This window comes from Ammodytes marinus (assembly GCF_949987685.1).
Source record: "Ammodytes marinus genome assembly, chromosome: 11".
In the NCBI taxonomy this organism is placed as follows: domain Eukaryota; kingdom Metazoa; phylum Chordata; class Actinopteri; order Uranoscopiformes; family Ammodytidae; genus Ammodytes; species Ammodytes marinus.
Genome location: NC_137215.1, coordinates 19,323,993 through 19,339,889, shown reverse-complemented (window position 1 = coordinate 19,339,889; position 15,897 = coordinate 19,323,993). Strand labels below are relative to the sequence as shown.

At 42.2% G+C, this 15,897-nt stretch overlaps 1 protein-coding gene across 1 annotated transcript in view; it reads right to left on the bottom strand.

The window, feature by feature from the left end:
• The window catches only part of pde10a (phosphodiesterase 10A), a gene marked incomplete at its 5' end in the record, with an annotated part of 65,007 nt that overhangs the window by 20,086 nt on the left and 29,024 nt on the right, over positions 1-15,897 (bottom strand). Inside the window, 1 exon segment of the mRNA XM_080037206.1 lies at positions 5,307-5,438. Coding sequence (XP_079893332.1) covers positions 5,307-5,438 — 132 coding nt within the window.

The window sequence follows — 15,897 nt, the reverse complement described above, 5'->3', positions numbered from 1 at the left end:
TGAGACGTTGTTTTCACTCCAGCGCCTTTTCATCAGGGTAAAACTTCTTAATCTAATAATGAGATGAAGTTGCTAACTAGGTCAACAATATTTTTCGGTCAAATTTGTTCTAGGTATAATTTGTTCTAGGTATAATTTGTTCTAGGTATAATTTGTGCGTCACTGATGTAACCCATGCTCCTTTATCGAATTACAAACAAACCAACACACAAAGCCTGCAGTTCACATATGAGTGTATCAGCTGGCCCTGTGCTGCCGCCTTTAACCGGGGAAAAATCCCTCAGCCAACTGGGTCTAATGTGCACACTTCTTGATGGGCACTTTATTGATCTGCCACCACACACACACACACACACACACACACACACACACACACACACACACACACACACACACACACACACACACACACACACACACACACAGGGCAGTCAGTTGGCAGTGACTCAGCGGTAAACATAGTCGTCTGCCTGCCAGCTCCATGGAGAAAGGGCAGCTCCCTGTTTACCTCCTCTTGCGTTGCCACTGTTTATGTTTATCTGTATGCAGGTCTCTCTTTGAATGAATGGAAATTCCTGTTTTAAAAAAAGCATCAAGTAGTTGTTGTGAATTTAGGACAATTATCAACGAGAAAGATGTTTTCTGGTATTTTGGGACACAACATTGATGACTTTTTAGGAAAAATACCATGTAGTTTTGCAAATATTTCTAGTTGCATTTCAGATCTCAGCAAATCATAAATGTTGTTTTCCCCTAGAATTTTACACAACATTCACTGAGGGCAGTGTAGGTGCCTCCCCATGCCTCCTGATGGAAAAGCCCTGCAGGTTAGACAGCTCTCTTATCACAGTAGTGAGTGGGGAATGAGATTCTGCAACACAAGAACATCTTTGTCTGCCTGCGTCTGCCATGTGTGTGTAAACATCTGAGCAACAGCATCAGCTGCTCAACAGCTCGGGCCCAACTCTTGCCCTCTGGTGCCGGAGATGGAAAGACCAAAGACTTCTTCCACAAAGTTCTTTGTAACTTTGTTATAACACAGGCGGTCCCACTTCATCTTTGTGAATTATGTTTTCATCGTTTTCAAGTACTGATGGATTCAGTTCAGATTGGTGCTGAACTTTGGCAAATTGATTGATCACTTGAGTTATTTACCAACCAAACATTCCAAATCCCCTCTGATTGCCTCATATGTGAGCGTGTGCTTTCTATCTCTGTATTTATTTTTCTTAAGGATTGCTTGTTTGAAACAAACTCATTTAAAGCTGTGACCTGGGCTCATGACACACGAAACAGCTCAACTTCCAAATTGTTTGGCATTTATTATGTAATCGGAAATGTAATGAATAGCCTGATAAGCAATGAAAGTTATTGTTAGTTGCTGTCCCAGATGATTCAAACAGTGATACTGTATCCGTGCTATTCATAATTGTTGTACACAAGTTGAGGGAAAGGGGACATTTAAGATGAGAATAGAGATGAAACACAAAATACACTGTAAATCCACAGAGGAAGCCAAAATTAACTTGAATCATTTTACATTCTCAAAATCATAGCAATAATAGTAGATTTTACAGACTGCACACTTCATCCAGCCTTAACTCACAATTTGCTTAGTATGAGTAAAAATGTCAGATTGTGTCGGGGTGTGTGTGTGTGTGTGTGTGTGTGTGTGTGTGTGTGTGTGTCTGTGCCTAGCAGAAGGCAAAAATTAGTAATGTAGAGCCTCTTGATGGGAGCAGCAGAGGGCTTGGGACTTATTAATTACATTGTGACAGCGTGTGGTGGGAAGTAAACATTGCCAGTGGGACGGTGGTCTAGACAGGTGTGATGGTCAAATGACATCAGCAGGGATTCTAGGTATTCTGGTCCTGCTCTGTCACACTAACCAACAATTGCCCTGAAAGCTGAAGCCTGATCCTGAGACATAAATACAACCGTATGAAGCCATTACCAACAAGAGAGCAACACATAGCAAGCCATAATTCAGTTATACGGACATGGCACATTTGTAATATTACCAATGTGTAAATGTGAAGGATTTTGCTGGAACACAACTCACAACTTTTTTTAAATACACACACACACACACACACACACACACACACACACACACGAGCGCTTGCTTGTATGTGAACAGACACACTGATTCATGTAATCCAATGTAGCACATCACATGGTAAGTGAGAACGGGACTGGCTGCAGGGATTGCTTCCAGGAAGCAGTGATTATCTCAGTGACAATCACATGATGACAGGTCCTGCTGCTGCTGCACTTGAACAACAACAAAAATAACAAACTTGATTTGATCGCTTAAAAGAAATACAAATATACACCTAAATAAGCTACTTTTATCAGTGCAAATTATATAAAGGAAATGTCCAGCTCCATCAAAAGAGGGGGAGACAAATGTGTGAAACTAATCTACAAGTAGGCTAAGATTCCAGCCATCATCCCAACACAGGGACTATTTGGTTGGTGCGATCATGACCGTACCCAAATTTAAGGTCCCCGCTATTTCTAAAACCTTGCGTACAAAATAGAATGTAGACCGTTCTTGTCGTTTGAGTGGATATAGCTACCGAGAGGGAGAGGTTTCACATTGCTGTCTAAGTGTCAGCTCACAGAGTTCTAACAGTGGAAGTTGAAGAGTGATATTATTGATGTGATGTAAAGATCGACCCCCTGAATATAAAATGTGGCTTAATGAGAGAGCTGTCAGGCTCATTGTGTACATCTTCACTGTCTGTTCGCCTCTCCAGCAGCTGAAGGCATGGCGATAGTGACTTAATGTCTTCCAATACATGCTTTTTGTTAAGAAGTCTAACAATTTGGCTAAAACCATTTCAACTCAACTCAACTCAACTCAACTCAACTCAACTCAACTCAACTCAACTCAACTCAACTCAACTCAACTCAACTCAACTCAACTCAACCAATGCGACTCTGCGTGGTCAAGACATAATTAATCCACAAATCCAGGTGGTACTCAATGGACGCTGTATTACAAAAAAAGATAAAACTTGATGATTTTTGTTTTCAAAACCTGGTACCTGCAGTACCCACAATGCAACTCAACTAAACTCGGTCTGAACCTATTGTGTATATTTGACTGTGTGTTGCGCTAGTGGTGGCTAATGTAGCCGCTAGCCTCAAGCAGAAATGAGGAGTAGGCTTCAGAGTCTAGACAGACACCGAGCAGCGTTGCAAACCCTGATGACCGACTTAGTAAGGAATGAGTGACACTAGATGTATGCATCTGGGCAAAAATTACATGTGTAGATGTGGTGTAGCCTAAATAAAAAATACTGCAGGAGGTTATGATCCTGATATTCACTCTTTCGGTTATCACAAAAAAAAGAGCTATATAGAGCTAATACTCTACCGTCTCACTCTTATATCAGTAAAATAACTTGATGTTGCTAATGTGCACTGTGCTGTATTGTTCCTTGTCCTCAACTCATGCAACAAATTGCAGGTTAACATTTTACCAGGAGCTTTACACCTGCCAGGGGATCAGTAATATAGATTGCATTAGCATTGACCACTCTCAAAGCATGTCAAAGCACTTTAGACCGTTTTTACTCCCTGCCTTCCAGGCAGTCAGTGGTTAGCATGCACTTCCTGGCAACATGAAAATCTAATTTCTAATTTGAAACTGGCTTGAAATATGCGATCCATCATGTATGCTATTGTTTTTTTTGTCAAACATATGTTATGGCTGTGTTTTAATGCGATGCAGACTTTTTAAATCAATCAGCAAATCTGAGTTTCGACACATTAATCACTTCCACTTTATTCACTGCTATGCCCTACCTGACTCATGCCAGTTTCAAACTCCTACAAGAAGATTTTTAAACTTTTCTGATAAACACAATTTTAAGTTTTGAATGCTGAAATGTCCTGTGAAAAGTCAGCAACAGTTCTTCAAATTGCTGAGTCTTCCAAAAGCATGGGAAAAGTGGAGTATATAAATTAAGAGCTAAAAAGAAAGTGACCTTTGCACTGGGGGATTTTAGTTTCATGTCTCATGTGATAACTGCAAACTGATGAAAAACATAAGCCTACACGTTGTCCTCTTTCTGCTTTGTGATGGAAGTTTGTGTGATTCAGTGTTCGGCTTCTTGCTTCATCTGCTCTGACCTGAACAACAACAGAAGTCAAATGAGTTATTCCTTCTTGTCGCCAGCATAAACTATTAACGATTAACACAAGGGCCTCTATTTGGTGCCGGTCAACCTAAACACACACACATATAGGATATATACTGTATACACACACACACACACACACACACACACACACACACACACACACACACACACACACACACACACACACACACACACACACACACACACACACACACACACACACAAAACTGTTTCAAATGCAGGCTCAGACTTGAGAAATCCACATCTCTGCAGCAATGAAAATCACTGTCCGTAGAACACATGCTAAAAAATGTGACAAATTCATCCTCGGCCAGTTTCCCCCTTCACTTCAACACCCTGAGCCAGCACTAGCCCCACCCCCCACACACTCACAACCACCACCAACATCCCTGCCCCTCCCCTGGGCCCCCTTCAGCCGGCTGCGTGTCTCTGGAGGTCGCCTCTGACGTCAGCAGCTCGACTGGGCAGAGTGCCAGCCCTGTGGGCCCTTGATGGATGCGGTTGGTCTGAGAAACGGTCCGCTGTGTGCGGAGCGAGCGGCACAGACTCAACTCGGCCCCGCTCGAACACATCTAATGACCCGTAAACACCTGACAGGCCCGTTCCCCCTCCTTTTCTCTGTCTATCACACACACACACACACACACACACACACACACACACACACACACACACACACACACACACACACACACACACACCGAAGAATACAGGAGACACATGGGAAGATGAGTGATTTGTACTGCAAATGGTCGGGATAATAAATACAACCCACAGAGGTGCACTCTGTGCCTGGGCTCTAGTTTTTCTTTTGGTCTTCAACGGAAAAAGGTTTTTTACTTTTTTTCAGTGAAATGAAAGCAAAGGACTGACGTGGCAGCAGATATTTATGGCAGCCTGTGTTTGTGGTCGACTCGTCGAGGGAACTCATATGGGATTATGTGAGCTAAAAATCACAAACATAGAACCAAAGCAAAAGATTACAGAAATTACAACTCTGCGTCAATATACTGAAATCCTGCTGATCCAATCATTATGTCCCAGTGATCCAGGGAAGCTGTGGCCAGCGTGTGTGTGTTTCCATGTTTGTCCTATAAATGGGTGGGGTGCATGGCAGTGAATGGGGTATACCTGTGGGCTTGCTGCTGGTCTTCTTCTTCAGCCATCTGTCCAACGTCTCTGCGCTCACGCTCTCCAACACGAAGTCGTCCAGCATCTGCGGGTGCAGCGAGAGGTAGGCCTTCACTTTCTCATCCGTCAAGCCTGGAGAGCGAGGGAAACAAAATGTCTTTCAGTTCACGCTGCTTTAGTGACTCATGTCCAAGCCAGGCATAAGTGAACACATAATGCTGGGAGAAGTTGCACAAAATCAAGGAATTGCTGGAAAAGTTAAGATAGGCCAATAACAAAACTATAACCAACACCGTGTAACACATCGCCAAAGGCACACAGTGTCACCCAAACAAATGCAAAGGCAAGAAACAGCCAAAAGTCATCATTGCTTTCTCTCTACTGTGAGGTAAGCATGGAGGCAGCAGCAGTGGTGGCCTAGGTTCCAGCTAAAGCTCTCAGATAGCCGGGCTAGCTCACTTATGTTTACTGTAAAGCTGTGTCTCCGGGGACAGGAGCCCCCAACAGAGGCAGCAGGATAAAGGAGGACTCGATCGTGCTTAATAGGCAATTAGGTTCTTGAGAGCTCGCTAAGTGCTGCTGTTTACTGTCTTTGTTGTCAGGGAAAAAAAGCCATTTGCCAGACCATCGTTGAGGGAAAGTTGTTCTGCGTCACGATGCACTGGAAAACCATAATTTTTTAGGTATCTCGTGCAAATGGAGTGTGTGTCCAAAAACACGAGAATTCTGACTGTCTAAATTCAGACGTCATCTTGTCATTAGACCACATACTGGACGCTGATGAAATGCAACCAGAAGTGAAAATGTCATATTTCCTATGTGCGTGCTGAATTATATTTTTTAATGGTATGGTACACAGTGATTATATTACCAGTCAAAAGTAGTCTGTTGTATTCAGACAGCCCTGATCATCTTTACCAGTGTCTCGTGAAATAACGCCTGGTTATCAGCAGTATCTGTGTGGATTTCTCTTCACAGGAGGACATGCATCTGGAAGGCATGTGTTCTGTCATCAGACACACACCAACATATAAGTACACACGGCATGACCATATTACTAAGTGGACTGTCTGTCTAAGATCCTGTTTATGGTATCAGGCGAAGCAAATGAATGGCAGCAAAACGTTTGTACGACTGAACTGTACATGGAGGGTGGCACACGCCTCACTGACAAAATAAAAAGCAGATGCAGGGGCTAGAAGCACTTCAGCCACAGGTTACTCTTGTGTGTGTGTATAAAAAAAGAGTTTCACATTTTAAATTTACTTTGTGACCTTGAGTGAAAACTTAAGCTTTATATTAGAATTTATTTGAACTTTAGAATCAAAATGCAATTTTTCTTTACTTTTTATTTCAATGAACAGAATAACAAAACAGATGTATCGACGAAACAAACGTATTTCAACACAAACAATATTAATAGAATCAAATGGCATCTGACTCTGGTAAATAGTGAGAGGGCTACATACGAACTTTGATCTATCTTCCCCCAGAACAAATCATTTGATCTTTCGTTACCACGGATCATCTGCTCAGTGTGTGCCTGTGTGTGTGTGTGTGTGTGTGTGTGTGTGTGTGTAGGACGAACAGGCTTGTGGTTGCAGGAAAATAAGGCAAACAGAGGTGGGGGTAAGCTTGGGGGGGGGATGGAGGACACTGCAGTCTGACGCTGTCCAGACACGAGACACACATCTTCAGGAGCGGAACGCCTCACGAGACTCCTGGCCAGCTCTGACGCACATAGGCAGAATACGGCTTAATAAATCAGGGAAAGTTAAGGGGGGGATGGGGGGGGAGGGGGTGGAAGGGAGCTACAGGGGACAGAGAGACACGAAGAGAGGAGTAAAAATGGGAACGCTGCAAAAAGACCCTTACGACTTTGTCCTATTTGCGAACACAAAGACAGCACTGTGATTAGTGACACTACAAAAAAAAGAAAGAAAGAAGGAAAAACAAGGACGCTGTATCAGTTTATGAATACGAGTTCTGTGTCGACGGGGCTATGCAAATTATTTAGTTATCATATGTGTGGTGCACATGAACAAATATAGTCAAATGTCCTATTTCCAAAGGGCAAAAAAATAAAGAGTGATAGAGTTTATGATGGTCGATGCAATGATGTTCTAAATCCGACCCTGTGCTTTAAACCGACCCTGTGCATACACTAAAAAGGGAGTTTATTAAGCAAATTGAGCTAGGAAGAAAGTGATTTACCAAATGAAGAGTCTGCAGCACACTACACATCTGTCAGATAATCAGAATAAGGCCAGTTATTGCTTATAAGATAAAGATGGCTATATTTTATAGTTTTGCTATTGTCCACAAGTGACATATAAAGAGACCAAAAGCCAACAATGTTCCTCCTGCTTTCCAACCTCTCCAACCTGTCTTTGGTTGCCAGCTCCAAGCCCATTTGTTCCTACTGAAGACATAGCCTACTGTAAATTATTAATATATGTTTTGATTTAAAATAAACAAATAATAATGTGCTCAAACAGTTAGGCTCTGTAGTTTAAAAAGAAAACATGATTAAATCCGCTGTAAATAGGGTATTTGTTGGGGTTTATTTTCAGCTGTGGATTAATACACATTTAATGATTATTGCAGGCAGCAGGGAGGTGTTTCCTGGAGTGATGCTTAATACATGACAGTGTCTATGTTCACAAGTCAACACTCAAGGAACACGCCAGCCAGTGTAGCAGTGTGGCTCATCAATGTGTTTTTAATGTGTTTGTTTTTGGACAACAATGCTAACAGGAAAGATATGTGACAATGTAATACAAAACTGTGATGCATCAACAGATGGCAGTGCACAAGTATCAGAGCGAAACATGGTCGAAAACGACAAATCCACGTTAAAATATTTGCTAAATTTTGTTGGAATAATTTTCAATTGTTGTCCAGTGAGTGCAAGTATAAACAAATACTTAAAAAGCAGTGCAGGCATCTGCACTAAGGATAATTCATTTCAGGTACAGTAGCTAGACCGGGGGCAACTAGACACATAAAATATCTTATATTATACCTAAGCTTAAAGGAAGAAATGTGCGGTTATTGGAAAAAAATGCCAAAAATGTACATATATTCAATCTCCATTAAAGCGCTCTGGAAAAAGAAGACAGAGGAACGAATGACTGGCTTGACCCAACACCAGCCACTATATTACAGCGAGTTGGTGATTGATGGCACTATTTTTTCGGAGCATTCCTGCTACTTTCTGTCGACCTTATAGACTTCCCCTCTGATTCCCTCTGACATCTTTCGTGCAACGGCTCAAACTAATGTGACCGCAGTGACACTGTGGAATATGCGTCAGTGTTCACGGCCTGAGACTACCACGGCAAATCAAAGGTTTCAGCCAGATCCCACATGCTGTGCTCCAGAATGGTTAACCCCACTGGGAGCCACATGTGCTCACTCAATCAGGAGAGAGAGGGAGACTGTTTGGGCAGATTGTTGAAGCAATGGCTCGGTCACTATAGTTTGACAGTTGAGTTATTTTCTTATTTTTTTTGACAAACCACAGTTAGATTTCCCTTCTGACTGCGACCAATGATGCTATAAAGACAATGGCCTCATCCAGAGAAGTACAAAAATGTTTTAGATTATAATTCTTGTAAAGACAGTGTCTGATACGTTGAATACAAACAACCAAACTGTACAAACTACAGTAAACAAATCCAAATCCTCGTCATCTAACACTTAGTTTAAACGTTGAAAAAATAATTGTGAGCTAGTTCATGAGCATTCTGCTGGAGCAGTTGTGTCTAATTCACTCTACCACAGCTGCAGCAGCGTATAATTCCCATTTACTTTACTTTACTAACAAGTTTATGATTTGTCTTAAACACTAGTGGAAGCAGTATTCAGAAACGTCACACTAGTTAAAATAATGCTATCCTAATAAATACTTAAAATAGACAGTGTTGCATTAAAATCTTACTGAAGTCAAAGTAAAATGATCGTACAACTGCATAAACAATCTGAGAGGTTGAAAGAGGGACACCTCAGTGCCCCCCCCCCCCATTAGACACAAGGGGTCATAAGCCAAAAGAGTTTGGAACCACTTGTAAAATCTTTAATAACATCTTATAAATTTTAAATGTTTTTAATGTAGTTGAGTTAAAAGCACATCTATTCCCTCAGTGAGGTGAAGTGATAGTGTAGTGTGACATGGAAATACAATAGTTGAGAAAATGCACTTAGATAGTTCCCTCTGTGCATAAAGGATTTGGAGCCAAATGAAGTCTTTCATTCAAACAAACGTATAGGCGCGAGGCAGTTTGTTGTGCAGCGTGTTAGTGAGTGGTTAAAGCCCAGTTGGCAGCGATTTTTGTGCTTGACTCAGACCCGGGCTTCCTGTGTAAAAGCCGAAGCCTGAGTTCATGCAGTGAGGTATTGTTGCATAACACTTATCTTTACTAAAAGCACACCACACCCTGGGACTATAGGGAGGGAAGGCCAAACCAGACACAGTTTTGTCTGGCTCTCACGTCCAACTTCCATTATGAACGCTCCTGTTTGACGGTGAATCAACTGGACATCTGTATGTATACTACGTCAGCACCAGTTTGTCCTATAAGGCATGCAAACAACCACGAAAGAGCTTCGGAATAGTAAATTCTTGGGTGTTACAATTCCAGTTTATGAGCATTTTTATTAAGGAAATCAATTAGACATGGTCTGATTTTATATGGAAAAGTAAATGGCTTGTGGGGATGCTGTAAACTGTAAGTAATTCACTTCATCGTATAGTAAAAATGTGCTTTCAATTAATAGTTTTTCATGCTTTGTGTTAGTATATCAATTTTAAAGTATTGAAACCTCATATATTACAGAGTTGCATGTTTAGTCACGAGTAAACTTCTTTAAAAAAAATCAATTGCAAACATGGGGGAAAGTCCCAGAGTATTTCCAATGCTAAATTTCTTTTTAGGAAGCTCCTTCAGAGAATAGGAACAAAGAAAAAAAGCCATGTTAAGCAAGGTCTCGTTTTCTCTCCTTATCCACGAGTCCGTCCTAATTTTATCATCAGTGTTTTGTTTGATCCTGCACCACCATCCCATGATGTCACACTTAATATTATCGCTTTAGTCTTGATCTCAGAGAGCCGAGGAGCAGAGAAGGTGGTTGCCCTTTGGAGGTTCTCAACTGCTGAGCAACTTCCCCTTTTATTTTATTTTTTAACATGAAGGATTCTATTTTTAAATGTGAATTTCTCAATATAAGCCTCTGTGGTAGGGAAAACTCATCCCCATATCACAAGACGCGCTTCGTACCCGAGGCAGTCCCACGAGGAGATCACTGTACTTTCGCTGAGACGAGGATTTCTATCATTAATTAAACGTGTCGAATATTTTTTTTTACGATCATTGAATCGTCTTCTTAGTGTTGGCTTTGTGACAGCGCAAAAGGTTTGCACAGGTTGAACTTCTCACCTTGTGGCAGTGACGTACAGGTGCACACCAAGACACTGTAGATATCAGCGCTGGGTGCGGTTACAAGTTGTAGCAGTGCACACTTCTGACCACACCTTTCACCGATGCCGGGTGTGGTCAATGTCAAATGACTCTTTAAACAGTCACGGTAAATGAATACTGAACACTGGTGTTGTTGTGTTTTGCTCTGATTCTGTGTAATTGTCAAATGTTTAACATTTGCTTTCCAGCTTGGAAGGTAGAAAGTACAATTGGTCAAATATATCCATGACAATCATAGCATGTCATTGTATTAGATCAATTCTCTTAAAATGTTACGTGCAGAAAAACATACATCCGTAAAAAAAATTGCCCTGAATTTAGCCTGAGGTTAACTCAGGTATTAACTATTTTCCAACAAGTGAGTGCCGTAATTAAAGCGGTTATTCAGAGGTGTGAGGGTAGAAGTGGTTAAGGTTAGGGTTAAAAATAGTTTGGTGGGTGCAGCTTGTTGGGTGCAATAGGCATTACACATCCTGGGGGTGAGGGGTGTTAAACAAGGAAATGATTATCAATGGGTATCTTTGCAAGGAATTGTGTATTATAATAATTTTGGGGGCTAAAATTCTGCAAGAGTGAAAAAAAAGTGTAAGCTCTATCATACAGCGACGAGATGACCTCGCGTTCGGAGGCATGTGGTGTTGGTATGGATATCGAGTCTGCTGCTGATGTGGACGATCTGGACCCCAAAGGTACTGTTCCTTTTTCTGATTCTCCTAAATGGAGCCTGGTTGTAAAGCAAGGCCGACCGATGACAACTGAAAGTAATTCCATGCAGTCCAATCAGAAGCGCAGAGAGCGTGTAAAATACGAGCGCAGGAGAAAACCGGTGCCTATCTATGGCACTGGCACGGAGAGTAACATAAAGGCAGTTCGGACAAAACTTGTCAATATCTTTGCCACGAAATTCCTGCCTGATCTGGATGCTGGGGCGCTTGAGCAATACCTTCGGGATAAACTTGGCCGGGTTGTCCAATGTAACCGTATTGTCACTGGGAACGCCAGATATAGTTCATTTAAAGTCAGTATTGAGTGCGAGGAGGTTGCAGAAGCGTATAACCCTGAGATTTGGCCAGTAGGGTCCCTGGTGCGGCGCTATTATGAACCAAAGAAGACGGCCCATAAAGGGCCAGCTATCTCAGCATGCAATGTTGACAGCTCGTCTGGAGTAGTAGAGCCTGTACAGTCAACCTAGCGTATGCGCGTTGTATCCTACAACTGTCGGGGACTGCGGGTGGGGAATACTCCGGCTGACAAGGTACGGCGGCTGAATGTGGACAAACTAATGGAGGAGTGTGACATCATTTGTCTACAAGAAACTTTCTTGTCTAAACAGGACTTGGGCAATTTAAACTCCTTGAATGATAATTTCCATGGGGCTGGGGAGTCCACTGTGGACCTTACTATGAATATTGTAAGAGGTCGAATTGCAGGGGGTGTGGCCATTTTATGGCACAAAAAACTGGACTCTGTATTGAGTGTTGTCAGAACAGATGTAGATTGGTGCATTGCTGTTCAGTTAAAAATGGGAAGCAAATGCATAACTATCCTCAATGTGTATACCCCATATGAATGTTCACAGAATGAGGATTTGTACTTGAGTAGGCTTGCTTATATAAGCTCCTTTCTGCATGAACACCAGTCTACATCGGTGTGTGTGGTAGGTGATATGAATGCTGACCTGTCTGATAGGCAGTCTGTATTTGCAAAGCATATGCTACAGTTCTGTGAGGACAATAATTTAATATTATCCAGCCAGCTATTACTGCCATCGAATAGCTATACGCATATAAGTGAAGCATGGCACACAACATCATGGCTAGACCATTGCATCACCACGTCAGATGCACATGCTACTCTGAAAACTATGGAAATACTCTATGAATATTCAGTGGCGGATCATGTGCCGCTATTAATAGAGTTGGATACAGCTTGTCTCCCAGAGCTAACACACACAATGCATGAGGACAGACTTAAATTAGACTGGTGTAAGCTTTCAAAAGAAGACTTCATGACCTATTACCTAAGTACTGATGAAGCTTTGGGTAAAATTGATCTTCCTAGACATGCTATTATGTGCACAAATGTTGACTGTAATGATGCTTCCCATCGCAAGGACCTGTGTGCGTTGTATGATGGTGTTATTGATACAATTTATAAGAGCAGCCAGTCATTCCTTACATGTATGAGGTCAAAAAACATCAAGCCTGGCTGGAACAGGCATGTAGCAGCACATCATGCTGAGGCCAAACAAGCCTATAAAGCATGGGTGCAAGCAGGTAGGCCCAGAGCTGGGTCAGTCCTGGACTACAAGAAGCTCACAAATGCAAGGTACAAATATGCCATTCGCTACGTTGTTAAAGGTGAACACAATATGAGGGCTGACTCGATGGCTGAACATCTGTCTTCTAATAATGTTATGGACTTTTGGAAGGAAGTACGAGCTCTAAACAGAGTCAATACCATCTTGCCCAGTGTTGTGGACGGAGTGTCTGGGATGGATAACATAGCAGAGCTGTGGGGCCAACATTACTCTGCTCTTTTTAACAGTGTTAAAAGTGATCCATTTAAAGTGGAGAGTGCTGGCAATAATGTCATGATCACCCCTATTGATATTCATCAAGCCATAGCCCACCTGGCTGACAATAAGTCTACTGGCTCTGACCGTATCTCAGCTGAACATCTCAAGTATGCGAGTCCGAAAACAGCAGTACTACTTGCCATGTGTTTCTCAGGGTTCATGGCACATGGTTTTTTACCAGACTCTCTCCTTTCTGTTACCCTGGTGCCTGTCATAAAAGACAAAGCAGGTGGAATTGGGAGCCGGGACAACTATAGGCCTATTGCCTTGGCTAGTGTAGTGTCTAAAGTCTTGGAGAGGGTTCTACTTGATCGCCTAGGTCCCTTTCTTTGCACTACTGACAACCAATTCGGCTTCAAATCTAAATTAGGAACTGATGTTTGTATCTATGGCCTGAAGGAGACTGCACAGATGTATTTAGGAAAAAACTCCTCAATACTAATTGGCTTTCTTGATGCATCCAAAGCATTTGACAGAGTGAACCATTTCAAGCTTTTTAATAAGTTGAGTCAAAGAGGAGCCCCGGGAACTATTGTACGACTTCTGGTATATTGGTACTCCAATCAAAGGATGCAGGTGCAGTGGGGAAATGCAACCTCAGCCTCTTTTGGAGTGAGTAATGGAGTGCGACAGGGTGGGCTTTTGTCACCTGCTCTGTTTAATCTCTATATGGATGAGTTGTCTGTTCAACTGAACATGAGGAAAACTGGGTGTGTTGTTGGCAAAATGCTGATTAATCATTTTATGTATGCTGATGATTTAGCTATATTGTCTCCCAGCAGTGCTGGATTTCAACAACTGCTAAATGTATGCTCTGATTATGGTTTACAATACGATGTAAATTTCAACCCAAAAAAGAGTGCTGTTTTAATATGTCGTACTACAGAGGATAAACATTTGTGCTTTCCTGATTTTTATTTGTCTGGCCAGAAGTTAAATGCAAGTTGTAAAACCAAATATCTGGGGCATTTTATCACAGATCAGCTGAGGGATGATGATGATATTTATCGCCAGCGTCGCATGCTTTATGCCCAAGCAAATACTCTGGCTAGAAAATTTCATATGTGCTCTGATGTTGTTAAAATCAAACTGTTTAAAACCTATTGTACTCCCTTGTATACCGCCTCATTGTGGTGTAAGTACAAGAGAGCAAGTTTACAGAAACTTCGAGTGGCCTATAACGATGCCATGAGGATCCTCTTAAAAAAGCCCAGATCTACTAGTGCCAGTCAATTGTTCTGCAGTATTAATGTTTACACCTTTGAAGCTCTCTTGAGACACATAATGTACAGATTTATTCTCCGCCTAAACGATTGCAAGAACAGTCTTGTGCAGATGCTGGTGAATCCTGCATGTAGTTGTGTGCGATACCAGTCTTCCTTGTGGAAGCTCTGGTACAAATCTCTGTTGTGATGTCTCTTTTTTTATATATATTCTTGTGTTTATGTCTTTATTTATTGTGTGTGTTGTATATGGACCATGAGTCTGCCAATAAAGATGATGATGATGATGATGATGATGATACAGTATAATATGAGGATTGATTGATAGAAAGCCCTGCTGTAATTGTAACAATGAACAGATTAAGGAACATTTGAAGAAGAGCCGTTAAGAGCATCAATAGCTAATTGATGCTCTTAACGGCTGCTTCAATTTCCCATGAAGCAGGAAGCCATGTGTGTGTGATAGCACCTGACAACAGAAGTGAGTGTGTGTGTGTGTCTTCAGTGCTCCTGACAGACCATGTCGGGCAAACGGCCGCTGTTTAGTGAGCGAGATGTTCCTCCTCTCTCTGCCACACGTAGATGAAAAATGCACATGAGAGAAAAAAAAGGGGAAAAGACCACTTCTTTTGAAGCACGCTCTTTCTGGCAGAGAGTCAAGGGCAAGCTGCCAAGGTACTATACTTTTCACTTTCCTGACAGAGAGGGAGGGAGGGGGGGGGCTGCTGCGGGGTGCGTGCGTCAGCAGGTCCGCCTGGGACTCCCTTGCCAGGAGGCGGGATGAGCATGTGGTTCTTATCTTATCTATGGGAGGGCTGAGGCACAGCGGCCAACGCTGACATTCAGTGAGCGGCACGGAGGTAAGAAAAAAAGAAAAAAAGGACCAAACGCAGAAGATGAAAAGGCTTTGACTCGTCTCCTACTGCTCACCTCATTTATTCATTGAGTGTGTGTGTGTGGGGAGACATATGCAGGTCAACACACACACACACACACACACACACACACACACACACACACACACACACACACACACACACACACACACACACACACACAGTGCCACAGCAGCCTATAGTGAGGTGACCATACACCAGCCGGTAAAAAAGGTGTCAAATGAAGAAAACGTTACTTCACTTGAGCTGCAGTCCCATGCCTTCTAGAGACACGCCCCCACATTGCGAGTTCAAACACTACTACACAAACATGCAAGCTCACACCTCATACTCCAGAGAGAGAGAGACAGAGAGAGAGAGAGAGAGAGAAATGAGGGAGGGATATTTCCATGGAAATGTAATTTGCATTATTTC